A 27,972-nucleotide genomic window follows, 5' to 3' on the forward strand; every position below is an offset into this window, starting at 1 on the left:
ACAGACCCCACACCCGCAGACCCCACACTGCAGACCCCACACCCGCAGACCCCACACCCGCAGACCCCACACCCGCAGACCCCACATCTACAGACCCCACACCCGCAGATCCCACACCCACAGACCCTACACCCGCAGACCCCACACCCGCAGACCCCACACCTACAGACCCCACACCCGCAGACCCCACACCCACAGACCCCACACCGCAGACCCCACACCGCAGATCCCACACCCGCAGACCCCACACTGCAGACCCCACACCGCAGACCCCACACCGTAGACCCCACACCGCAGACCCCACACTGCAGACCCCACACCGCAGACCCCACACCGCAGACCCCACATCTACAGACCCCACACCCGCAGATCCCACACCTACAGACCTCACACCGCAGACCCCACACCCACAGACCCCCACACCTGCAGACCCCCACACCCGCAGACCCCACACCGCAGACCCCACACCGCAGATCCCACACCCACAGACCCTACACAGCAGATCCCACCCGCAGACCCACACCCACAGACCCTACACAGCAGATCCCACCCGCAGACCCCACCCCGCAGACCCCACACTGCAGACCCCACACCCGCAGACCCCACACCAGATCCCACACACCAGCCACCTGGGCTCCCAGGACTCTCGGACTTGAGAACAGCACATTCCGGGGCCCAGTGCAGTTTTGCAAAAGCAGCAACAAGTTCCAAATACAACAGGCCCCCGGGTCTGACTTGCCCAGACTTAGAGAAATTGGTCTTCAATCAGCACACCTTCGTCTTCAGTGAAGCGACAGCAAAAATGAGGCTCCAAATGAGGCCTTTCCCTCTAATTTGAAAAGCCAGATTTCCATAGGATGCAGGAGTCAGAGCCAGAGGAATTAGCCAGGACCATGACGAGTGATGGCACTGAACCAGGCCACTGCACTGTGGTGAGCTGTCTCCCTTCTCCAGCCCTCGGGCTCCCCCTCTCCTTTCACCCACCTCCGATCTGGCTCTCACCAGTACTGCGCGATGCAGGAAGCCTCATCTCTCCTGATTGTAAGGCGAGCAGGCCTGGGAAGTGCTTCTAGCCCATGAACCCCTCCCGGTGTTGCCAATTGCTATTTGGCCCAGAGCCCGTGTCTGGGCTTCTGTGATGCACCTTCTGCCACTTGGAAACCATATCCAGGCGGCCCCGCCCTCCCAGCCGCCCCCACTCTCCAGGCACCATCTGGCCCCAGTATGGACACAACTCCTTTAATTATCATTTTTTTAAATATATTTTTATTGATTTCAGAGAGGGAAAGAGAAACATCGATGATGAGAGGGAATCGATTGGCTACCTCCTGCACGATCCTTACTGGGGATCGAGCCTGCAACACAGGCATGTGCCCTGACCGAGAATCGAACCGTGACCTCCTGGTTCATAGGTGAATGCTCAACCCCTGAGCCACACCAGCTGGGCCTCCTTTATTTTTGACAAAAAAAAAAAAAATTACCACAAGTGAGACTAATATGAGGGAATTAGCAATGTACGGAAAACAATTTAAAATCGGGTAATGCACCCTAGCCGGTTTGGCTCAGTGGATAGAGCATCAACCTGTGGACTGAAGAGTCCTGGGTTCAATGCCGGTCAAAGGCACATGCCCAGGTTGCGGACTCAATCCCCAGTATGGACCATGCAGGAGGCATTGATATGATTCTCTCTCATCATTGATGTTTCTATTTCTCTTTCCCTCTCCCTTCCTTTCTGAAATCAATAAAAATATTTTTAAAAAATTGAGTAATGCAGTCATTCGTGTCCTTAGAACCAGCCGCACCAGCCACAACTAGTATTTTCCTCTCCTTAGGCCCAGCCTGCAGCTCCAACCAGATACCTGCTCCTCCGGACGGTGTGCCCCAAGCGCTGCTCCCCACTATGAATTCTGTGGCTCCGATTCTGCCACTCCGACTCCCAGACTAATCTGGTGATTATCTTTGCCTTCCTATTCTGCCCACGGCTCTGCTTTGGATCCGACCTACACAGGATTTCTTCTAGCTCTGACAGTGCACTTAGCTCCCGGGTTAAAGCCCAGACCCTCCCTCTGGCTGTGATGACTGCACCAGCCTGGAAACAAGCCATCCCTAACCATGGACCCAAATGGGAACAAAGGTTTGTGCAGAGCTCATCATGCTGACTATCAGTCAGTTTGAATGTTTTCCTATTATAAGCAATACAATGAATGTCCTAAAAGCTAAATCTCTACCCCTTCAGATGTTTGCTGATCCAAAGAGAGTACATTTAATCACTCTTTCAGTCTTGAACTACCTCTAAGTCTGAAAATACAATAAGGAGCATAAACACACACCCCAACCTCACAACCCTGCTATCTTGCAGGAAGAGACAAATAAGGAAATAAACTTAAACTGCACCAATGTTAAATGCAAACAGTAGTGCTTGGGGAGGCGGGGGGGCTTCCCTAAGGGACTGGCCATGAGCTGAGGGCTGATAAATGACTAAGTAAGTGTGAAGGAGTGCCAAGCAAAAACCACAGCTAGTGTGAAGTCCTGGGGCTGGAAGGAGTGCTGGGGCCGGGAGACCAGCCTCGCTGCAACAGGTAGGTTAAGGGGAGCACAGACAGAAAGGGGGCAGGGGCCCTGCCTGATCTTGACTCTAGGAACAATGGATGACACTGAATGACTCTGCAACTTTAAAACCTGATACGTCCTGGATTACGTGCTGGTGAAGCGATAGGCCCTGTAGCTTCCCCAGCACTATTACCTTACAATGTTTTAACTTGTACATTACTGTTTTCCTGGGGTTATTGCCCATGCTGACATCTGTTATGTACTTAGTGTCTGTGACGCCCCCACATCCAACCCCCAATGTGACAGCATTAGGAGGTGAGGTCTTCGGGAGGTGAGGCAGGAGGTGGAGCCCTCATGAGAGACAGGAAAGACCTTGCTTCAGCTCTGCAAGCCAGGAAGAGGACCTTCACCAAAGAGAATCCGTCCGCACCATGATCTTGGACTTCCCAGCCTCAAGAATTACTATCCTATCCTATTTAATAAAAGGCTAATATGCAAATTGACCAAACAGTGGAACAACTGGTCTCTATGATGCACAGTGACCACCAGGGGGCAGGCACTCAATGCAGGAGCTGCCCCCTGGCGGTCAGTGTGCTCCCACAGTGGAGAGTGCCACTCAGCCAGAAGCCAGGCTTATGGCTGGCGGTGATGAGAGCCTCTCCCACCTCCACGGCAGCACTAAGGATGTCGGACTAAAGGCTTAGGCCTGCTCCCAGTGGCCTAACCCTTCAGTTGGATATCCCCCAAGGGCTCCTAGACTGCGAGAGGGCACAGGCTGGGCTGAGAGACCCTCCCGAGTGCACAATTTTGTGCACCAGGCCTCTAGTGAGAAATAAATGTTTAAGCTGCCCAGTCTATGATAAATTGTTACAGCAGCCTAAACTGCCTAAGAAAGTATGCTTGTCCATTTCTTACCAGAGTACTATCCTTTTTAAAAAAGTTTTTTCTTACTGAATTACTTATTTTTTAATTTAATGAATTATCTATTACCTTTTCTTTAATCTTCTTTTCCTAATTGTTTGGCTTTTAATTATGTCAAAACATTACATACATAGCAACCTTTTTTTTTATGGATAAAGTTATTTTCTCACCCCAATATTATATAGGTATCATCTATATTTCCTATTTATATTTTTACTAGAGGCCCGGTGCACAAAAATTTGTGCACTCGGGGGGAAAGGGGGGTCCCTCAGCCCGGCCTGTGCCCTCTCGCAGTCTGGGACCCCTTGGGAGATAACGACCTGCTGGCTTAGGCCTGCTCCCGGGTGGCAGAGGGCAGGCCCAATCCCTAGGTGCAGCCCCTGGTCGGGCTCAGCGCAGGGCCAATTGGGGAGCTGGGGTGCCGCCCGTCATGCACAGAGCAGGGCAGATCGGGAGGTTGCGATGCTACCCTCAGTCACGTTCAGGGTAGGGCTGATTGGGGGGTTGGGGCACCGCCCCCTGTCACACTCAAGCCAGGGTAGATGGGGAGGTTGCGGCACCACCCCGTCACGCACAGAGCAGGGCCAATCAGGGGGTTGGGGCGCTGCCCCCTGTCACACACAGAGCAGGGCCCATCAAGGGGGTTGGGGCTCCGTACCGTCACACACAGAGCAGGGTCGATCAGGGGGTTGGGGAGCTCCCCCCTGTCATGCACAGAGCAGGGCCCATCAGGGGGTTGGGGAGCTCCCCCGTCACTCACAGAGTAGGGCCAATAGGGGAATTGGGGCACTGCCCCCTGTCACACACAGAGCCGGGCGGATCAGGGGGTTGGGGTGCCGCACCCTGTCACACTCAGGGCAGGGCCAATGGGGAGGTTATGGCTCTACCCCGTCACACACAGAGCAGGGCCTGTGGGGGAGGGGGAGTTGGGGCGCCGCACCCTGTCACACACACAGCTGCAGGGCGATCAGGGGGGTGGGGAGCTCCCCCCATCAGGCACAGAGCAGGGCTGATCAGGGGGTTGGGGCGCCTTCCCCTGTCACGAACAGAGCAGTTCGGATAGGGAGGTTGTGGCCCCGCACCCTGTCACACACAGAGCCACAGGGCAATCAGGGGGTTTGGGTGCTGCCCCGTCATGCTGATCCCGGTGCCGGGAGGCCTCGCGGCTCCGCTGATCCCGGTGCTGGGAGGCATATTACCCTCTTACTATATAGGATAGAGGCCTGGTGCACGTGTGGGGGCCGGCTGGTTTGCCCTGAAGGGTGTCCTGGATCAGGGTGGGGGTCCCCACTGGGGTGCCTGGCCAGCCTGGGTGAGGGGATGATGGCTGTTTGCAGCTGGTCACACACCCTTCAGGGTGGGGGTCCCCACTGGGGTGCCTGGACAGTCTGGGTGAGGGGCTGAGGGCTGTTTTCAGGCTGGCGGGTGACTGAAGCTCCCAACTGCTCCTTTTTTTCTTTTTTTTCTTTTTATTCTGGGCCAGCTTTAGCTCTGGCTCCAGCTCTGAGGCCTCTGCTACTGAAAGCAGGTATCTGGTTTGTTTCGGTTCTATAATCGAAACAATGTATAACTCCAGCTCTGAGATCCCAGCTCACTGAAAGCAGGTTTCTGGGGTTTTGTTTAGCTTCTATATTTGTTACAATGTTTCAAACTGCAGGCTCAGAGGCCGGCAAGGCAGGCAGGGAACGTTGGTTTCCTCCGCCACTGAAGCAAGCAAGCCTCATGTTAGTTTCAAGCTGCCTGGCTGCCGGCCGCCATCTTGGCTGGCAGTTAATTTGCATATCACCCTGATTAGCCAATGGGAAGGATAGCGGTTGTATGCTAATTACCATGTTTCTCTTTTATTAGATAGGATGGTTCAGCTGCTCATATTCAATCGTGATGTCTTGATTGACATATGAACAGAAACCTAATTTTACTTTTCAAAAAGTAAACCAGTTATCCCTTGAAATGTCACCGTTATCATTATGAGTAAACAACCTAGAGAATAATTCATAGATGTTTCTTAACCTTCCATTTTGTTCTACCATTAACTGTGTAATACATTTCCTAAGAGTAAGTTTGCCCATGGAAAGTCGTCCTATCCTCATTTGTTCAATTTTAATTAGCTTCCCGTAAGAAACTTACTCCTTTCATCTGAAATACTGAATGGGCTCACACAGGGTTTTGTTTTTTTTTTTTTTCAGAGCTATCTGAGAACTAGATATCCATCTGAAATGGAACAGGCAAAAATGTCCTTGAAGACTTCAGCAACCCTTCCCAACAACTACTTACGTTTATATCAAGTTTTGCATCTACCGTGTACATTACTGAAGAGTTTAAACAAATATCCCCTAACACAGTTTAACATAGTTGACCTTTTATTTTAAAAAATTACAGGGAATGATTTCCAGCATATCTTATTTTATAAAAGTACTGCTTATATCAAACATTTTTTATCACTATTAACTCCACTGAAGAGCTGCCTTTTTTTTTAAGGTACTAATTCCAATTGATGGGACACTTACCCTTAAAATAGAAAAGTTTCCATTATTTATTCAAATGTCAAAATTAAGATCATTGAGAAGTTTATTGCTTTATGGCTGGGCAAGATGCTACTAGCACATTTTAGGTAAATAATAATCTTTTTAGAAACTATGAGGTCATTCTGTTTAAAACTTTTAGGGTAACTCACAGAAAATAGATATTTATTCAAATTATACACTGGGGCTGGGCTATTTTAACACTTGTATGTGAAGCAGCTCTTTAAAGAAATAAGATGCACATATAGGCCTGTCTGATTTAAAACACATAATTAAAATTAATAAAACCTGGAAGATCAATGTTGTTGCACTATGTTCTGTTAGGATTTCTTTTTTTAATCACACATTTAGTAGTTCATTTGTGCTTAAACTATTCATATGCATGAGAAGCTTAAAGAAAAAAACACCTCTGTACATGATGATGAAAAGGAAGTAATAAATTTTTTTGAAATTGCACTGTTATTTAAGTCACGTTCCTAAAGCCAGACCTTCCTTTGCAGCTGGCAGAGTTTTCAGATCTAATTGGCGACCTGGGGAGGCCCCTCTGGTATGAGTGAAGTGAAGAAGCTGGTGATGAAAGCCCAAGCAGACGCCATGAGTCCAGGCCTGTGGAGTGCACTGCCGTCTTCACCCGCCTCTTCTCCATGCTCATCTTCAAGCCCATCATCCATGAGACGCTCCTTTCAAACAAAACAAGAAATGTACTCCTAAGTGAGTAAGCAGCTAGCACGCACGTGTGCCAAAAAGGAGAGTTAAGTACTTCCCTTGAGAAGGAAGGAACGTGAGAGTAAGAAAATGGTACAGAGCTGGTCATTAGAAATCTTTGTTAAATCCAAAATTGATAAATTCCTTGGTGTTTGAGTTCAAAGGGATAACTGCCAATTTAATACAATAAGTTCTCAACATGTGCATAATTTTCTTTCTAGGCTATTTTAAGGAAGAAAAATATTAGTTCTTCCCACTTAATTCTAATATGACTAAGTTCTTCCAGATGAAACCACACAGCTTATATGTTAACTTTTCTTCATGTGCTATTCCTGGAATACTTACGGAACACCCAAGACTGTTTTATCATGTTGCCTCATACAACGCTGAGGACACATCCACACTGAAAACATACAAAACCTCATTAGCATACCATTTCTTCAAGTTCTAGGTTGTCTGCATTCTGCCCATGATTAACTTCAGCATTATTGTTGGGAGCCTGCTGCTGACCTCCTTCTTGCCTAAAAGGAAACCATCCAGCTTGGTGTCTGTTTGGTAAAATAAAGAAAAAGAAAATAAGTCACAACTGTTTTTCTTTATAAAACTATGAAGCATTAGTGTCCTACAAGAGAAAAATGATTAGAACTATATTACATGAAAGGACCATATTACCTACTTTAGGCTGAGAACTACCCCTCTCAAAGCAATAACAGCAAAACAGAAACCAATTTAAGGCAAAAAGTCTATCATGGGCTTAATTGCCTCTATGCTAGATATTAAGACATGTCCGGAGTTATAAAACCTTTTTGTTATTTTTTAAAATGAAATTCAACTAGATAATTTGCTTGCCTCTTGTGGCAAGGCAAAGTTAGTCTACTTAGGAAGAAAAAAATCTGACCTGTACCTAAAGCACTTACTATTAGTAACTATAATTAAAAAGAACATACTTGTACAAGAATGAATCATATACTTCCACCAGTTGTAAATATTGTTAATAGCTGAATTAATAGTTTTTATAATTGACAATAAAGGAAAAATTTGCTTCTAGACAATTCTGATAAATGTTCTCACTCAACATAACCTGGTCTGCTTCTGATGCCAGACCTACGAAACCCAACATTCTTATTTCCTCATCTGACATTCACGACAGACGACCATATGCCAGATTCTGTGCTGACCAGTTTGAAAAAGTCATTAAAAGGAACCACAGAAAGGTAATGAACATCACTCACAAATAAACCAGTAGAATGGCTCCCATGACCATGACAAAGCGACTGAAAGAGGAATAGAAGTACACGATGCTGAGGAGGATGGCGGCTCGTGAGAACGTATACATCCAGTCTAGCCAGTCTCGATTGAAGTCTTCTTCGTTTAGCACCGGGCCTCCCTGGGCATTCATCTGAACATTCTCATTCATGGGTCGATTTTCTCGGGCCACTAAGTTGGGAGCTGGTGGAGGTTCTTCTCCAGGAAGACGTGCCAAATTTAGAGGCTGTGAAGGCGCAGGCTGGGCAGGGGTGGCATCTGATGTGGCCTGAGCTGAAACGGCAGCTTGACTGGAAGAGTCACCAAAGTAAACATTAAAAAGGGAAGAGCTTGATCACACTATGTATTTTTTCAAAGCGTCCTGGATAAGCCATATGTGTTTTTCATAAACCTGATATGGACTATCACTACCCCTGCCCCCCATTTTTTAGGTAAGCACAAATTTCAGGGGAAAGTGGGACCAAGATTGTGGCAGGAGTAGCTCAGAGAAGGAGGCTCTCAGCCTGGTTTGGGGGGATGGAGGGAAGATAAGAACAGCCACGTGAATCACTCTTTCCTCCTTTGCACTAAATACTTTATAAGGTAACAACCAAACCTCTTTCCAATCTCTTCACTAATGGCCCCTTTTGTCACTCTACACAGTACCCACCCCCTCCCCCCAGACCCAGGTTTTGAAGGATTTGTCTAAAAAATGTACATTAGTCATGACCCTGTGTCCACTGTCAGTGATAAATGATTTGTATTAGCATTTTAAGATATTAACCCTTCAACCCCAATCCTGACTTCTGGGAACTCTATCTGGGGACCACTGATAGAGGTCCTTTATTAACTTGCAAAGAATTGTGGTTCTAAAGTTTGCTTATAATTTAATTGCTGGAAAATCAGGAAAATTTTTCTATAATATGCTCCTAGTAAAATAATATATATAGAATTTAAATTATCCAGCCTAGGGGGAAAGTTATAGAAGATGGTCATGAATTGATAAATGCTGAAATTGGGTGATGAACACAGTGTTCATTTTATATTCTATCTTTCTATATGTTGAAATTCTTCTACAATCAAAAGTTTAAAAATCAAGATAGCAAAATAAAAAATAGAAGTTTCCTAGGCTACAAAAGCCTATTTAAGCCTGTATTCTAAGATCTTGCATCTATACAGGTTTTTGGTTCCAAAACACTTACTACACCTCATATTGATTCAGAAGTTGAGCATCTTTTCATGTCTACTGGCCATCTGTATGTCCTCTTTGAAGAAGTGTCTATTCAGGTCCTTTGCCCATTTTTTAATTTGTTTGGGTTTTTTGGTGTTGAGTTTTATAAGTTCTTTATAAATTTTGGGTATTAACACTTTGTCAAATGTACCAGCAAATAGGTTCTCCCATTCAGTGGGCTATCTTTTCAATTTGTTGATGGTTTCCTTTGCTGTGCAAAAACTTTTTATTGTGATGTAATCCCATTTGTTTATTTTTTATTTTGTTTCCCTTGCCCAAGGAGATACATCAGAAAAATATATTATTATGAGAAATGTCTGAGATTTTACTGCCTGTTTTATTCTAGGATTTTTATGGTTTTAAGACTAACATTTAAGTTCTTAATCCATTTTTTAATTTATTCTTGTGTGTGGTATAGGATGATCTAGTTTTATTTTTTTTGCGCGTATCTGTCCAATTTTCCCAACACCATTGATTGAATAGACTATCTTTATCCCACTGTGTTTTTGCCTCCTTTGTCAAATATTACTTGACTATAAAGGCATGGGTTTATTTCTCTATTCTGTTCCATTGATCTGTATATCTGTTTTTATGCCAGTACCATGCTGTTTGGTTACTATGATCTTCTAGTATAATTTTGTTCTTTCTCCAGATTGCTTAGACTATTTGGGGTCTTTTGTGGTTCCATATAGATTTTTGGAATATTTGCTCTAGTTCTATGAAATACGCCATTGGTATCTTGATAGAAACTGCATTGAATCTTTAGATTGCTTTGGGTATCATGGACATTTAAATGATGTCAATTCTTCCTATCCATGAACATGGTATACTAGATGCCCAGTGCATGGATTCGTGCACTGGTGGGGGGCATGGCCTGCAGGGATCGGCCTGCTGTGGGGGCGGCGCTCATCCCGATCAGCTGAATGGCACTTCCACTGTGGGAGCACACTGACCACCAGGGGACAGATCCTGTGTTGAGCGTCTGCCCCCAGTGGTTAGTGCATGTCATAGCATCTGGTCAACTGGTCGTTCTGCTGTTTGGTCACTGGGCTTTTATATTTATAGAGGCTTCCACTTGCTTGTATTTTCTTTAATTTCTTTCTTCAGTGTCTTGTAATTTTCTGAGTTCAGGTCTTTTACATCCTTGGTTAAATTTATTCCTAGGTATTTTATTCCTTTTTGAAGCAATTGTGAATGGGACTATTTCCTTAGTTTCCCTTACTGATAGTTCACTATTGGTGTATAAAAATGCAACTGAGCCCTAGCTGGTTTAGCTCAATGGATAGAGTGTCAGCCTGCAGACTGAAGGGTCCCAGGTTGATTCTGGCCAAGGGCACATGCCTGGGTTGCGGGCTTGATCCCCAGTAGGGGGCATGAAGGAGGCAGCCAATCAATGATTCTCTCTCATCATTGATGTTTCTATCTCTCTCTCCCTCTCTAAAATCAATAAAATATATTTTTAAAAATAATAGTAATAAAAATAAAATTAATTAAAATGCAACTGATTTCTGGATATTTATTTTGTATCCTATTTTACTGAATTCATTTATCAGTTCTAGTAGAATAAATCCAACTTGATCATTATTTTTAATGTGTTGCTGGATTTGGTTTGCTAATATTTTCTTGGATTTTAGCATCTATGTTCATCAGGGATATAGCCATTTGATTTTTTTAATAAGTATCTGCTGAGATGTTTGTGAACTCCTTATAATAATTTTTAAAAGTTAATGTAATACATCAGTAAATGTAATCCCAACTCAAGTTACTTAGGATAAAAGCAGAAAATAAAGTAAATAACACAGTGAGTTAAGATACTGAAATTCACTTACTATTGCATATAATACTGATGAGCATACATCTGCTGCCACCACAGCACCTGCAATGGGCTGAACGCGGGGTACACTGGGAATCCGGCTGGAACAGCTTGTCCGGGAAGCTGGTTGTCTACATTTCTGCCATAAAGAGTTAAAGAAATGTCTTTGAATGCTCTGGAATTGAAAGCATTTCTCTAAATTTTCATTTCTGAACTACAAGTCATCCTACTGAATCAGAACCTGCATCTACACAAGATCCCCAGGTGATTAGCACAAACATTAAAAACTAAAAAATACAGCCCTAGATGATTCTGATACATGAGCAGCTTTCAACATCACTGCTCTATTTCACCTTCTAATTCTCAAAATATGCACTCAGGTAATTGAATAAACTTCAAATGCACTCTGATCACTGCAGAGGGCTACCATGGAAGTCAGGAGAAAGAGATTTCGAAGAGGCCCACAGCTGCCAGGAGTTCACTCACCCTTGCATTACGTATGGGAACTGATGACTCTGTGCGGGGTCGGTCTGTGCTTGGGGAAGGGAACGCTGCCTCAGTCCTTCTGAGGAAGAACTGACAGCTAACGGCAAGGTCTCTTGACTGGATGATGGAGTTCTTGATCCTGACTGATCTGAACTCTACAAACAGAAATGTAACTATTTTTTCAGGAAGATTTAATTCATTGCAATCATGAGGTTATAGACACAGTGCTAAAAACGTATTGATGAAATCTCTCTGCAAACAGTGAATTTTAGGAATTTACTCATTTGAATCTTGTGCCCAGCATAGTAAGAAGATACTTTAATTCTGATGAGACTAAAGAGTTCAGAAAAATCAAAGTTTCTTAATTACACAACAGTTCAATTATCAACTAGAAAAGGCTAAGTAGTGAAGTAATTGTATACAAAAAGAGCATACAAAATTGTGAGGGTTAAGTTACATGAAAAGTTCTTTTCATGATGCCATAAAACATAGAAAGTGCTCAATAATGGTACCAATTACTGTGCCATTTCCTATGCGCCAGGTACTGTATAATGTGCTCTTAGTAACACACTGTTTTAAAATTATGAGGAACATGCTAGAAATCAGAAGATCTAGAATCTGGTATTATCTCTGACATTAGCAAGGAACATGACCTTAAAATTTCACTTAACCTCTGAGTCTCAGCTTCCCTACAAAAAAATAAGATTGAGCTACATTTTCAAGATTCCTTTCAGTTCTAAACTTCTGTTAGTTTAAAGATACCAAAAATAGTGTTTTTAAAAATATGAACAAGGTATCAATCAGGATTTTAAAATTCTCATGTTTCAATGTCAGTAACTCACTAGACTCAACAGCCTTAAACAATATAACGCCTTGAAGACCGCCAATTTGTTAGTATTTGAAAATAATTTATCATGTCCTATGTAAATGTGAAACGCAATTATATTTTATATAAATGATAGCTCTTCCATTTAAAATACCTGGGTACAATATAATCTGAACATCCTTCCAGGTTTGCTAACGCTGTATTTTAGCTGCACTGCCTTCCTATTGACAGGATGTCTTTTTAGCGTCTGTACCCGTCCTACGTCCTGCCGTGTAAAAGGTCCCAAGAACACTGGTCTTTTGCAAAACTAATACAAGCTTTCTTTAAGATGTTATTCCACACAAAATAGATACCAAATAACTCACTAGGGACTCTGATTCTTAGGGACATTACTCGGAAAGGCTTCTTTTTTGACAAGATTTCTCATTAAATGAAGCATAACAAGGTGGTTAATTAAAAGTTAATAGGAGAAAGGCCTAGCCATTTGGCAGCCCATCCTTATTTCTTTAGAACTCAGGATTTCTGACCTTATTAGATAACTCTCTCATGATTAGATTTTTAAGACATTTTCAAATCCTACTGAAATTTCTTAGTCATAAAACATTAAGGGGAATTCAACTTAATTTTCCTTTGACACATTTCAGATTTTCATACTACACCTTGAAAACTGAACATATATATACTAATGACAGGAAATCATGGCTGAGGAACCACTGACAATTCAAAGGATTCTAAAACTAAACTAAACAAAAACTAAACCAACACAACTGTGCCCAAAGACTACATAAACTTCATGCCACTGCCAATGACTGTCCCTTCTGGTCCAAGGTGGGAAACAGATCCAGGCCCTTAGGTTGACAAAACATATTTCAGTTTAATATAAGCTAAATTCCCACAACTGATACTACAGAATACTTACCATTGAGGACATATAATTAAATACAGCAACTAGAGGATCTAGATCTTAAGCATTTTACTAGCATCTACTGGAAGATCTTTCATCTAGTTATCATCTGCCACTCATCCCCTTCCTTAGAGTTTCGGCTCAATTCTTGACAAGAAGGAAAGTATACTTAGAGCAGAGGCCCTCAAACTTTTTAAACAGGGGGCCAGTTCACTGTCCCTCAGACATTCCACACATGCACACTGCAGGCCCAGGACGAGTCGGCTGCTAAGCAGGACAGGCAGCGGCGGCAAAAACACCCGGCGGGCCAGATAAATGTTTTCGGCGGGCCGCATGTGGCCCGCGGGCCGTAGTTTGAGGACGCCTGACTTAGAGTATAATAGTCTCTGCCCAGGAAGTTTAAAGCAAGCTTCCACTCATCCAATCCTTTCCTCTCACCTTCAAAGCTTTTATGAGAAACCAAAAATAATTAAAGGTAAAAGGATTTGGGACAGTGTCTTTCGTACTTGTAGAGAATGCCTAAGTTGAAAAGTTTAAGAAAAATTTCCTGAACAATTTTAGGTAAATGAAAAACTAAGGTAGGAGAAATGAATACCCAAGTCTGAAAGAGCTGAGTAGGTTAAGTAATTTTTCCTCCTGCAGTTGGAATGTATGCCCAAATCTAGTCATTTTTTAAAAAGTAAAATTCTTGTCCCAGACAGTAGGTTGGGCATAATCCTTTGCACCAAAAAATTGCTGGTTCAATTCCCCATCAGGGCACATGCCCGGGTTGCAGCTTGACCCCCAGTAGGGGGTGTGCAGGAGATAATTGGTCAATGTTTTGTTCTCACATAGATGTTTCTTTCTCTTTCTCTCCCTCTCTCTCCCCGCTTCCTCTTTCTCTAAAAATCAATAAAACTCTTTAAAAATGAAATAAAATTCTTGACCAAGCAATCTACTTCAAGAGGATTTAGCATATTTAAAACTGAAATAATGTAATCCACCTTGAATAAAATATACTATATTCAATACCTTATTTCTGAAGTTTTACTGGCCTTGGAGTTTATGTTATATAACATATGATAATTCTGTTTTCTTGGTATTTTAGTAATTAAACTCCTGACTATTACTGACCTCCATACAGGGGAACAGCCTTCAAGGGAAAACACTGTATAATGGACTTCTAAAAACAAAGTTTAAATCCCTAACTCAAAACACCATCTCACAACCCACAAGCTCCAACTGATCTGTTTTTTGTTTTTTCCATTAATTTTTAGAGGCAAAAGGAATATAATGAGAAATCATCATTTACTCTTCCCAAACAACTCACAGAACTGCTGCTGGATGCCAACACTTCGCGACCTTCTCTGCTGCTGCTGGGCTTTGGAGAACTGGGAGGAGTCCGGGAAGTACACACTAGATGGACCATGTGATACTCATCTTGCTAAAAGTAAAGAAGGTTACATTGAAAGGGGAGTATGGAAATGTACAGTCAAAATGTCAAAAGCAACTAAGCTGAAATACTTGACTCAAAACTTAAGTTCCTTTCTGGCATAGCCATTTATTAGTAAGAAATTGTTGTCATTTGAAAGTAAATTTACCATTTTAGAATTTGGAGCCCTTCTGAATTCTACTTTTTCTCCATGCCTGGAAAATGGTCTAAACCAGGGGTGGGCAAACTTTTTGACTCCAGGACCACAATGGGTTCTTAAACTGGACGGGAGGGCCGGAACAAAAGCATGGATGGAGTGTTTGTGTGAACTAATATAAATTCAAAGTAAACATCATTACATAAAAGGGTACGGTCTTTTTTTTTTTTTTAGTTTTATTCATTTCAAACCGCAGGCTGTAGTTTGCCCACGGCTGGTCTAAACACTCAGTAATTGCTATATGAAAAAAGATTACTTTGTATACAGAGGAGTCTTGAAGCAAACATTGCTGTAAAGCTGTGTCATGCAACCTATTATTTCAATATAAAAACATCTAGCACCTTAATATCAGAACGGCAATAGTCGCTGAAGCTTAGCCCTGCAAACTTTGAGAAGCAAAAATATTTTTATTACTTAGACTTTGCAACTATAATAAAGAAACTCAAATAATTTCACCATAATCTCATTTGCCTTAATTTTAGCAAGGTGATGTATAGGTGTGTTGTTGTTTTTTTAAGTCAAAAACTGGTTTTATCTATAATACTTATATTTAAGTAAAAGCATATGTTTGAACTAGATTCTATAAATATTTCATGTGTTTCCATAAAACTGTAACTATGAAGAAAAAAATTCTAGAAATGATTAGGAATGACATTTTAGCTTAGCAATTACATGAGTAGATTTATACTTAGGCATGAAGCAAGCAAATAAGACAGAGAAAGGAAAGAGAATAAAGAAGGGCAGAGAAGCACACAGGATAGCTCAGCAACTCATAAAAAGAAAAGAAAAAATGAAGTATGATAAAGGAAAGGGGCAGGAAGACAAGGAAGATGCCCAGTTGTGAGAAAGAGAAACAAAGCTACTGGAAACTAAGAATTTACCCATTGCCAACCATAAATCTAGAATTGTGCCGAATTCTGAGGTGAAGCCCAGAAAGGTAAGAGTCAGCCCCTCCCCTAAAGAGGCTCATGACACTGTTAAAAGACCAGACGCGCGCATTAGAGCACAATTAGAGAACTATACGAAACAGTCTTCTGCACAGATGGAGGAGCACAAACTACCAGCTCTAGGAGTTTAAAGAAAGAAGTTAATGGGGGTTGTTAGTAGAATGCTAAGAGGAGGAACTTGCAGAGATAGTCTGACATGAGATGTGCCCAGTAAGGTAGACAGAAGGCACTCCTGATTTACAAAATCACCCGTAGCTTCAGAACACAGAGCATTAAAAAGCATCAAGTATAAGATATTTACCCTTAGAAACCAAGTTTCAAAGGTCATACTAATCAAATTAACTATAGCATTTGTTCACCTTTTGGGAATGTTCCTGTAAAACATTTTATAACTAAGCAGGTAAAGCTAACGGCAGCATTTAATTGAAAAAAAGAAGTGGTTCACTGACTTTAACAAAAACAGTTCAAAGATCTATTCATAATGTAAACATATTATTCAAAATGTTTTATATAAGAGGCCAACAGTCCTTCAACTGAAACATTTTATTTTAAGTCTTCTGGTCAGAAACCATTTCTGGCAGCAAGAACTTTTTTAAAAAACAGTCCAGTGCAAACTAGCTATCTTTGGGTTAAAATAATAAAATAAATATCTACTTTGAAGAGAATACAGCAGCAATGTTTTTAAGCATAAAAACATGGAGAAAATGAACAGGTGTGGCACTGAGGATTTTTAGGGCAGTGACACTATTCTGTACAAGACTGTAATAGTGAATACATGTCATTATACATTTGTCCAAACCCACAGAATGTACACCAAGAGGGAACCCTAATGTAAACCACAGGCTTTGGGTGATAATAATGTGTCAATAATGTAGGTTCATCAACTGTAACCAATGTTCCACTCTAATATGGAATGTTGTTGTGGGGGAGCCTGTGCATGGGGGGGGGGGGGGGGGAGTAAAAGTGAAATCTCTTTACTTTCCACTCAATTTTGCTATGAACCTAAAACTGTCTTTAAAAATAGTCAATTAAAAAGAGAGAGAGAAAACCTGCTGCAAATTCCACTATTTTCGAGAAAGAAAGAAGTTATTAAACCACCTTGGCAAACTGAAACTACATAGTTAAAATGAAAATGACAGCAAGAAGTCACACTGGCAGAGTGAAAACGTCATCTATCTGAACAGGAGGAATATGCTGGTATAAGATGTCTTAGTTTCCCTGATGATCACAAACAAAAGGAGAGGATGCAGATTTCCTAAATCGGTCCAGACAACATTAAGAGTTAAGTCAAAGATCTAAGGCAAAATACCAAAGCTATATATTCACAACCAAAATGTAGCATCACAAATGCAGAAAAGTTATAAAAGTATAAATCCACAAATAATCATGAGTTAAAAGTTTCCGTTAAAAACAAAAAACAAAAAAAAGTATTCCAGCTGATTATCAAAAAAGCTACACTGAAATATATTTTAGCTCTAAGCACCAGCCTTCAAGGTTGCTAACTGATGGACCAATTGGGCTTCCTTCTATTTCTTGCTCTGAAATTAAACTCCTAACCCAAGCAACTTGTATTAAAATGTCATACAGTTTGGTCAAAGGGGATATAGGAGAGGAGACTGTCCTCAGTGAAAATCCCGCACCACTCCTTGAACTCTCCACTCCTGCACTACTGGTACGTTGATAGAGCTTTCCTACACAAAATGCCAATCACCTGAACACAATATGTAATCTTAGTTAGCTATCAGATAGATATACAAAACTGCTGCCTAAACTAACTGGAATCTATCAGTATGTTTTTTACTTTCTAGCTCATGTTTACATGTTATGCTACCCAAAGGGTTGATTTTAAGTATCTGAAAACTGAACTGGTTGGATATTGATAAAATTTCAGAACAACTCTCCGCTCACACTCTGACTGTGACTGGTATCGAGTAGTGGTAGAAATCTGCTTACTTTTCTGAGAATGTCTTTCAGCTGCAGATGATCGGGAAGCAGTCTGCCCGAATACACCAATCTCTGATCCTTCGTCAACTAAGAAATGGGACAAAGAAAATAATTCAACTTTTCTAATTATACAAAATAAAGGTTGGGAATAACATGCCTAAATATGGGCAAAGTAAACTCCTTTTAGGCATAAATAAGCAGAAAACTGACATATTTTAAGAATTTTGTTTTTCCAAATTCCACTTAAGACATTAATAGCCCAGCAAATGGTAGCATATTTATTATAGATATAATACAGATAATTACCAAATTTCCAAATGACATTAACAAACAAAATTTGCCATCAGCAAACTTATGTATATGCTTTATCCTACTATATACAATCTCAAAATAAGAATAACAATATTGGATGAAGTTTACCAGGTCTTGTGGCTTTCTTCTGTCCTTACATATAGCCCACTAGAAATACATAGTTGAAATATTGTTTCAAAATTACTTGGGATAATTCCTCTTGCAGTTATGTCACCATTCTGACATGAAGTTACTAAATTATTGTGTTGCCATTTAAGGATTACTTTTTTCTACTGAATTTTTAAAATTATATGGCAACAGAGTAAAAATTATAGAATGAGATATGTTCAGAGAGGTTTAGTTTATGTCCCTGTTCCCTCTCTACCTAATTTTTTAAAGTATGCTTTTATTTACTTCAGAGAGAGGAAGGGAAAAGGGGAGAGAGATAGAAACATCGATTTTGAGTTTCCCTTCCACCATTTCTTTTTAACAACACAACAAATCTGAATATAAACAAGTATCTCCCTTCTTTTCTCACATAAAAGCTAGTACACTCTACCTAATATTTTGTGCCTTGTCCTCCCACTTAGTATAACCTGGAGATTATGCCTCAGCACTATTATGATGTCTTCCCCATTCGTCTTGACAGTTCGCAATGCTCCATTACATAGAGATGCTACCATTTACTAATAGGTATTTGAGTAGTTCCAGGCTTTTGTTATTACTCACAGTGTAATTCATTCATACTATTCTATTTATTTCTGTACTCCCTGCAACATGGAGATCCCTAGTGGTCTTAATAAAAGCAATCTTGGTGGACAATAGGGTAAAAACTTATTTGGGATGGATATGAGAGAAAAGGAGAGGAGTACAGTTAGAAACATCTTTTAAAAGTGTAAATCAACCCTGTCACTCGGCTGGATTCCCACCACACTGGGTGTAATTCTAATGCCTTACCATCGCCAGACAGTCCCAGCAGATCTGGTTTCTGTCTCTCTCCAACCTCCTCTGATGGTATTCTTTCCTCCTCACTCACTAGCCAAACTGGCGTTCACTTAGCTCTCCAATAAGCTAAGCTCCTTTCCTGACTCAGACACCCTACCTGCATATCCTTCCCCAGCGCTTGCATGGCCATCTAAATTACCAAGCTGGAAACATCCTGATGGTGATCCGAACAGGCAGAGAGAGAACTACACCACCCTAATACACAGCTGCTTAACCAGCTGACCCCAAAACTCTGCCACCCACTAAGCAGACACTGCTAACAAACCAAGGTGAGGAAAGCTCACCGGCTAGTCAAAAATGCAAAGATAAATCCTAAATTGGGGAAAGACCTTTCTCTTTCTAAAAGAGTTACATATTATTATCTAAAGTGTCTGACTTCTCAACATTTAATCAGACATCAAAAACAGATAAAATACTATATGCATCCCTAATGGATTTTAAATATTCACAAGAGTTTGGTAGTTGACTTTTACAAAGTCAGCAATACTTTACATTTCTAGAAGTCACCTAGTTGGTATCAAAAGTTTAAATTTTTTATGTGAAGAACCAAATGAGTCTCTCATAATTATGCATGGCTTTAAGAAAGCATGTCCTTAGTATATCCAACTTCAAAATAATCAAATAGCTCAGTAAAAGCAATCTACAACTTATATGTTAGTTCAAAGAACGATAACCAGAGCCCTCTGAGAGTAGTAACTGTTAACATTTCAGTACTACTTGCATACAGCTGTCACAAGGGTCAAATAGCTTTGAAGAGCTGGTTCTCGAGACATGCACAAAACATCATTTCTGTGGGAAATGAGTGCTGCGGATCTGTACTGGAACATATCTCCCACTCCCACTAGATTCAGCCCACCTAAAGCCCCAGGAAATTCACAAACACTATAAATGGAAGCATAGTTTACCCAAACTGTCTCTAAACCTTATCTCCTTGCAACAACTGTAAGCAACACCAGCACACAGAGCTTACAGAAGAATTTCCTCTAGAACTCCACAGGGACATTTCCTGCCTAACCGTTTCCACTCACAGGCCATGCACAAATCAGGTATAGATACAGCAGGGATTGCCAAAGTACATGCCTGCTACGGTTCACACAAACATGCAGGAATGTGAGAAGATAGGGCAAAGCAATGTGCTTTGAGGTCTTAAGAGAGTATATCCCCCATTTACCCCATCATTTATCAAAATCAGCAGAAGTAACCATACACTAAGTTGAGATGCATTAGAACAGTATTAAGGTTATGCAACCCATTCACCTGTAGCCATTAAATGACAAACCATCTAAACACATACACCTCTTTTTATAGTTCTTTTAATTTGCAAGCATACAACTGAGATGGCCAAGTCCCTAAAATTCAAATTCTACTACATAGAATTCTATTAACTTGGGCAAAAAAAAAAAAAAAAAAAAAGAGCTAATAATAAAACTTAACATCATAAGGTATCTCTAAGGCATAAATGTGATAAAACAGATAAAGTGCTCAGCAGAATGTCTGGTACACACGGTAACCACTTAGTAAATGGCAGTTAATGTAGTTAAATAGTAGTTAACTATTATTTAGTTACTAGGGGCCCGGTGCACGAAATTCGTGCACTGGGTGTGTGGGGGGAGGGGAGTGTCCCTCAGCCCAGCCTGCCCCCTTTCACATACTGGGAGCCCTCAGGCGTAGACCCCCATCACCCTCCGATCGCCTGATCGGCCCCTTGCCCAGGCCTGATGCCTCCGCCAGAGGTGTCAGGCTTGGACAGGGGACCCCCATCTCCCCCTGATCACTGGCTCTGCCCCCGCCCAGGCCTGAGGCCTCTGGCCCAGGAATCATGCCTGGGCAGGGGACCCCCATCTCCCTCTGATCGCTTGCTCCACCCCCCACCCAAGCCTGATGCCTCTGACCCAGGCTTCAGGCCTGGGCAAGGGGACCATCATATCACCCCAATCCCCGGCTCTGCCCCCCACCCAGGCCTGATGCCTCGGCCAGAGGAGTTGACCCTCATCACCCTCCGATCACCAATCACCGGATCGGCCCCTTGACCAGGCCTGAGGCCTCCGGGAGAGGTGTCAGGCCTGGGCAGGGGACCCCCAGCTCCCCGCGGTTGCAGGCTCCGCCCCTGCCCAGGCCTAACGCCTCTGGCTGAGGCATCCAGCTCGGGCAGCGGGGACCCGCAGCTGCAGCGGCCCCGCGATCGTGGGCTCCGCTTTAGGCCCAGGCAAGGGAACCCTAGCTCTCGGGACTGCCAGCTTCGACCGTGCCCAGCTCCCATCACTGGCTCCACCCCTACTTCCTGCTATCACTGGCCAGGGCAGAAAAGGCGCCTGATTCTCTGATCATGGCTGGGGGGCAGGGCAAAGGCGGCCCCAGGGCCGCCTTTGCCCTGCCCCCCAGCTCTTAGCTCCCCCCTGGGTTTCCAATCACTGTCAGTGGCAGGGGGCTTCTTCCTGCTTTCCCTTTCGCCTCCCTGCATTGTGCCTACATATGCAAATTAACCACCATCTTGTTGGCAGTTAACTGCCAATCATAGTTGGCAGTTAATTTGCATATAGCCCTGATTAGCCAATGAAAAGGGTATCGTCGTACGCCAATTACCATTTTTCTCTTTTATTAGATAGGAGGATACAACTATAATAGTTAAATAAAAGCATTTGAGGCCATCAAATGAGTATGTACTGCCCTGGCCGGTGTAGCTTAGTTGCTTGGGCGTTGTCCCCTGCCCCAAAATGCTGCAGTTCGATTGCAGGCAGGGCGCGTGCCCAGCTTATGGACCTGATCCCCAGTAGGGGCTCGCAGGAGGCAGCCAAGCACTGCTCCGCTCTCACACTGAACGTTTCTCTCTTTCCCTTCCCTTCCTCTCTCTCTAAAAATCAATAAAAAAAAAAATTTAAAATAAAACCTTTTAAAAATTAGTATGCATTTATTATGTAAAGGAGAGAAACATAAACTGAAGTTCTGGAAAAATCCTATTTTAAAAAGCACTGATTCATGATTAAACGAACTTGTACTGTTATTTTCCCATAAAGACATTAGGAAAAGGCTACAAAGGAATTACATAAAACAAATTTTAACCCACATTCATTCAAAACTTTTAACTTTTCATCAGCCTTCACACTCAATTTAATAAAGTTTTAAAAATGTGAACTATACTATGTGACATGAAACCCTCTTAAACCTATGTACTAAAGTTTTATGATAATTGTCTTATAATTTTTTTAAAAGTGTGCATGGATTACAGCCCCTTTGAATCAGTTCAGAGGTGGTTAAGCAGATAAGATTTTTAAATGACCTGCCTAAATAAGATAATGGGGAATTACAAAATTAAGAGACATAACTTCAAATTATATTACACAAGCTATTTTCACTGATAATGAAAGTCAGATGTTCATCTCAATTGTAGGTAATTTGGTTCTGAAATAGAAGTTACACAGCTGGTTTTATTCCTGTTTTCTTTATTTCTAACAGAGTCTCAAAGTGAAGGAACAATTTGAAAAACAGCACAAACCTCCCTAGCTAAGCAGGAGAGCTGGAAGGTCTAAGTAAGAAATTGACTGCTTTAACAGTCTGAAGCACCAAGACACAGGAAATCTACCCTGTACTGAGGGGCATGTTCGGCAGGCATTCGGCCTCACCCCTGAAAAGTGGAAAGCCAGGCATACAAGCTCCAGGAAGGTTTGCATTCAAAACTGAATTCACTGTGAGTCAGGTCCATCTTAGTAATTATGTACGTATGAGAAGAGTAAAAGAATGAGAGAGATAACGAGAAAGGTGCCTAATGGATTTAGAGATTCTTATTTTTCAAGTTTTCTCCAGGAGAGTGCATTCTACTGGATAATGTGGAGTTCAACCATTTTGATATTTACATCTGTAAGCTACATCAAAGTCTGAAACTACTCATGTAAAAGGGGCCTTCGTCACAGGCAGCTTCACCCCTTAGGAGCAATTACCACAATTTCAGGATCTCAAAATCTAAAGTCCTGAAGCGATGACAAATGTCTTATTAGAATAATATCTACATACACTATCAACATGAATTGGTACACTTCCCAGTTCTAAACCAATAATCAACACCATTCAAAGTTAAGCAAAACTCCAAAGAGCTCAATTCTGTATCTGAGGTTGTTAATAATGACTTTGTAATGTTTGCATAAATATGGCAACTGCCTTACTTCCTACCAGGAAAACACCTTCCCCTGTGTAGCCCATTATGGATCCATAATCTTTTTTACATAGTACCATCACACTAAGTAATCCTATATAATAAAAGGGTAATATGCAAATCAACCGAACAGCAGAATGACAGGTCCCTATGACACGCACTGACCACCAGGGGGCAGACGCTTAATGCAGGAGCTGCCCCGCCCCCTGGTGGTCAGTGCGCTCCCACAGGGGGGAGCGCTGCTCAGCCACAAGACAGGCTGACAGCTGGCAAGCACAGCGATGGTGGTGGGAGCCTCTCCCGCCTCTGGGGCAGCGCTAAGGATGTCCAACTGTGGCTTAGGATGTCAGTGGGACATCCCTCGAGGGCTCCCGGACTGCTAAAGGGTGCAGGCCAGGCTGAGGGGGACCCACTGAAGTGCATGAATGTTATATACTGGGCCTCCAGTAAAGTATATAAAGTACTTAGAATCAGTGCAACATGAGCTCTGAGAGAACAGGCTTTTAAAAAGCTTTCATCTTGCCCTAACCGGTTTGGCTCAGTGGATAGAGAGTCAGCCTGCGGACTCAAGGGTCCCAGGTTCGATTCCTGTCAAGGGCATGTATCTTGGTTGCGGGCACATCTCCAGTAGGGGACATGTAGGAGGCAACTGATTGATGTTTCTCTTTCATCGATGTTTCTAACTCTCTATCCCTCTCCCTTCCTCTCTGTAAAAAATCAATAAAATATATTTTTTTAAAAAAAGAAAAATAAAAAATAAAAAGCTTTCATCTTGTATGCTTAAAACTGTTACCAACCCTAAGAAAAATGTCCCTGTGAAAGAACCTCTTCTTAAAACAGCTATACCTGGACCCTGGACCCGAGTTGACTGTTCCTTCCCTGTGCTTCTGCCACACTCAGTACACCCCTTTCTGTAACACCATTTCCATAATATTAGTTATTTTCTTTCATCTCTGTATTCCCCCACTAGACCTCAGCGTCATAAGAGCAAGGGATTCTTACCATGCCTTTCATGCTTGGCATACAGACATTCAAATGCCACATCAATAAAATCCAAATTAAAGTCAATAAATGAAGCCCAAGAAAGTGGGCTTGGTGGGGGTAGTTTATCTGTTTCGAGTTTATTGAATTTAAAATATCCATGTGGCTGCCAAACCAGTTTGGCTCAGTGGATAGAGCGTCGGCCTTCAGACTGAAGGGTCCCAGGTTCGATTCCGGTCAAGGGCATGTACCTTGGTTGCGGGCACATCCCCAGGAGGGGGCATGCAGGAGGCAGCTGATCGATCTCTCTCATCAATGTTTCTAACTCTCGATCCCTCTCCCTTCTTCTCTGTAAAAAATCAATAAAATATATTTTAAAAAAAGATAAAATATCCATATGGAGATTATCTATGATTAAGTCAAGCCAATATCTGTTAAAACTAGAATTTTAAGATTTTACACACTGTTGCTGAATGCCATTAATAGTGTGTAGACACATGACCTATCTCTGTAGAGATCCTAAGAGGCACAACTTCAAGTATCCATTCTTCTCCCTCCATCAGCTTCCATTTATTTTCCTATAGGCCACCGGCCCACAGGGACCAAGGCCTTCCACCTACCGGTGAACCATCACACCCAGCAAAGAGCAGCGTTGACCAGAGCCGTCAACTCTTCTACCTCTTACTGGGGGACAAGTGCTTCTACAAGGCACTGGAACCCCACTCTGCCGCCAAGCCCACCCACCTCAGCAGGCAGATGTGCACAGAACCAGGCATAAAAATGACCTCTGTTAAACACCAAAGCGAACTTGAGACACTTACACACAGAATCAATGTTAAGTAATCACTGTGGGTGGTCCTAAGAACCTAAACTTCCTGTGTAATGTATCAAGTTGTTATGTAACATTGTTTATGTTGCAAAATGTTCTCTGTTCTAAATAACAGCCTGACAAAGAAAACTTTTGGAACTCCACTTCGCTAGACTGAGGACTATCTATGGCGTTGGGGTATTATTTAACAGTTGGTCTGTTTAACAACGGTGAAACTTCAAATTCTCATGTGATAACTAAGTTAGACTGTAAGCCTGTCAAGTCCAATCACCATACAAAGTTTTCAGTGAAGTTCTATGAAAATAAACACATGCGACTCCCCCAAGGCCCACCCACTCTCATTAACCCAGAAATAACCTTCAGATAATGCAATTCAGTTGGAGAAGACTTGCTGGAGGAGGAAAAATGTCAGGCTTGCCACAAAACTAGGTAGTCAGGCAATTACTAGGTTGCATATCATGCTACAGCCTGCGAGAGTCTCCAGGCAGATAAGGAGGGCGGGTGTGAAGAAGTGTGTAACTGCCCTGTCTCCAGCAGCTGACCCACCCAGGTGAGCGCTGGCAGCCTGCACAGGTGAGTGCTGGGAGGGCGCAGGTAAGGCAGACCGGCTTCACATTCCTCACTTAGAGTCTTCACAAAAGAGAAAGTTTTAGAAAAGCAAGAACTCTTGGTCTTTCAGAGCGCAAACCGAGTTCCTTTTGACTTCGTTTAATCATGTAATATAAAGAACCTCACTTGAGTACATACTTGAGAGTAGGTACTGGGACGTGTATTACTTAGGAACGGTATTCAGACTATGTTATGAACAGTACTATGGAAATCTATGACTTTAAATTCTGACTGTTGTGAAAAGCTATTTTCTACTTCGAAATTGTGCAAAAACGAATCACAGGCAATAGGAAATCTTTCGTAAAGCCTAAGTTTTTAAAACAAATTGTTACCCCTTGTGTAAACTTCAACTTTAAAACAAAAGATTTGAATAAATGAGAGTTCCAGCTAGTCTGTTCCAAGTCCTTAAATACCTCTGGGTTTTTATTTCCTGTACTAAAAATATGTGTATCACAAGGTGCTGACAAACACAGCGAATGCCAACTGAGAAATGTTTTTCTAAACCTCCTATTCTTGCAATAACCGCAGGATTTCTGTAATTCTTTCAGAAATCTAAAACTACACTTGATACAGTAACGCCAAAACAGTCCTAATTCATCAACATCTGGATGTGGATCACATGCCTTCTTTACTTATCAAGACCTAACTACCAACTATGTCCTTTCAAAGCTACCTTTGGGGACAGATGGAGCTGTACTCTGTTATTTATTATCTTTGCAATATCCAGATATGATTCAGAATGGAAAACACTGCCACACTGATTTACAAGTGGCCATATGAAGGGAATAAAAAAATGCACCAAATGGTGGAGGGGGTGGAAGGATTGTTCTCTTCCCAATCAGTGAAATGTCTGTGTCCTGGTACAGCAGAAAAATGAGGAAGGTAGGGAGGGGCAGAGGAATGTGAGTCTAAAACTCATACTTCTTTGCTTCTTCGAAGATATATACTAGTCTTGAACATCTAACTTTTACAGGGGTACATACTTATTTCCAAGAAAAGAAACATTTGCTCTTCAACATTGGTGAGCAACTTCCTGGGCCTGTGTTGAAAGTAAAGAGGAATTTTAGTCTAATAAGCAATAGCAGCTTTAACATGAATCGTAGTGCTTTTTTTTTTTTTTAAAGAATGCATCTGTCATCCCATATTAGGTTGATGACTTTTAGTCCAAGGAAAATGGTCTTTTTTTATGACTGCCTGCAATTCCTATGGCCCTTGATATTTCTGTAAACTCTTACTAATTACCTGAACCTCATCAGGAAGATACTGAAGGTGGTTCGGACACTCAAGAGACGCACACAACCTCAGAACGCACAAGACCTCCCAGTCTACCAGCCTGATGGGGGGCCGGGGGGGGGCCGGGGGGGGGTGGGTGGGGGTGAGCCCAGGGCACGCGGCTGCGCCGGGCGGCGGGCCCAGCTGTCAGACACTTACTGGTTTGCTAGGGTACACGTTAGAGAGGTGCGTTTTTAGTTTCCCCACGGTCCAGTTCAAGAAGCAGCTAATGGTCTGGTCACTGTATTTCTGATTCGGTGCCTTAATGACGAGGGTCACAGGAACCTCCATCCCGCTCTGGTCCATGGTGCCCCCAAGGCGGCAGAGTGCAGAGGGGCAGCAGGTAAGAGCCCGAAGGAGCCGGTGCGGCCGGGATGGGGACGAAGCTAGTGGGTCTTAATATTCCGGGTCCAAGTCAGTCACAAGTGCACCGGGCGATGCAAAGGCCATTGCCGGGACCAAGGATGGCGGGCGGTGGCGGCGGCGGGGTCTGGGGGCCCGGCCTCGGGTGCGGCGTTCCCCGCCAGGTCCGGGCTCCGCTTGGCTCCGCCGGACTCCGGACTGCGGAGGGGGCCGGGGGGGAGAGAGAGAGAGCTGTGAGGAGGGAGGAAGGGAGGGGTGGGGGCGCTCCGACCCGAGCCGCCGCGCCGTCCCCGCCGCGACCCCAGAGCTGAAACGCAACAAGGCCCCTACGCCACGGCCCCGCCTCGCGGGCAGGAGAAAGGCCGGGCTCTGGGCGGCCGCCGGGCAGATACCTGAGACGGTCGCGGGGCCCGCCACCGCCGCCCTCCGCGCCCAGGCAGGGCCGCCGGCCGCACAGTCGGGCCGGGCGTCCTCCGCCACGACCGCTCCCTTCCTGCTGCTCTGCGCGGCCGCGGCCAGCGGGTCTCGCGAGGCGGCGCGGGCGCGGCGGGAGGAGTTGGCCGAAGGGCGCGGCCGGGGTCCGCGGCTCCGCGGGGCAGGGCGGGGGCGGGGAGCCGGCGGGGCGGCCGGCGAGGGCCAGGCGCGGCCGGGCGGCGGCAGGTGGCAGGTGGCAGGAGGGCGGGGACTGGAGCCGAGGCGCTGCTGCCCGCGCACCCGTTTTGTTGTTGTTGGGAGCCAGGTCTGGGCCCTTTA

General features: G+C 43.3%; 1 protein-coding gene across 2 annotated transcripts; it reads right to left on the reverse strand.

Moving 5' to 3' along the window:
- Positions 1 to 5,809: 5,809 nt before the first annotated feature.
- On the reverse strand, positions 5,810 to 27,262 carry HERPUD2 (HERPUD family member 2). Of its 2 annotated transcripts, XM_059655842.1 has the most exons (8): positions 27,016 to 27,262; positions 17,732 to 17,809; positions 14,513 to 14,626; positions 11,474 to 11,628; positions 11,004 to 11,126; positions 7,931 to 8,254; positions 7,132 to 7,246; positions 5,810 to 6,673 (listed from the first exon to the last, which is right to left on the reverse strand). In XM_059655842.1, the coding sequence occupies exons 1-8, from the start codon at positions 27,160 to 27,162 to the stop codon at positions 6,512 to 6,514; spliced, it is 1,218 nt and encodes a 405-aa protein (XP_059511825.1). In that variant the 5' UTR covers positions 27,163 to 27,262; the 3' UTR covers positions 5,810 to 6,511. The 2 variants fall into 2 exon arrangements, with proteins under 2 accessions (XP_059511825.1, XP_059511826.1); XM_059655843.1 differs by lacking the exon at positions 17,732 to 17,809.
- Between the last annotated feature and the right edge of the window lie 710 nt (positions 27,263 to 27,972).

This window comes from Myotis daubentonii, chromosome 10 (assembly GCF_963259705.1).
Source record: "Myotis daubentonii chromosome 10, mMyoDau2.1, whole genome shotgun sequence".
In the NCBI taxonomy this organism is placed as follows: domain Eukaryota; kingdom Metazoa; phylum Chordata; class Mammalia; order Chiroptera; family Vespertilionidae; genus Myotis; species Myotis daubentonii.

Bases quoted from the DNA above. Each gene is read 5' to 3' on its own strand.
- HERPUD2 (XM_059655842.1), bottom strand. From the start codon at position 27,162: ATGGACCAGAGCGGGATGGAGGTTCCTGTGACCCTCGTCATTAAGGCA. The intron at 11,127-11,473 runs GTGAGTGAACTC...TCTTTATGGCAG, and splicing joins TTCCCATACGTAATGCAAGG to AAATGTAGACAACCAGCTTC. The intron at 6,674-7,131 runs GTATGCTAATGA...TTTGTTTGAAAG, and splicing joins ACCTAGAACTTGAAGAAATG to GAGCGTCTCATGGATGATGG.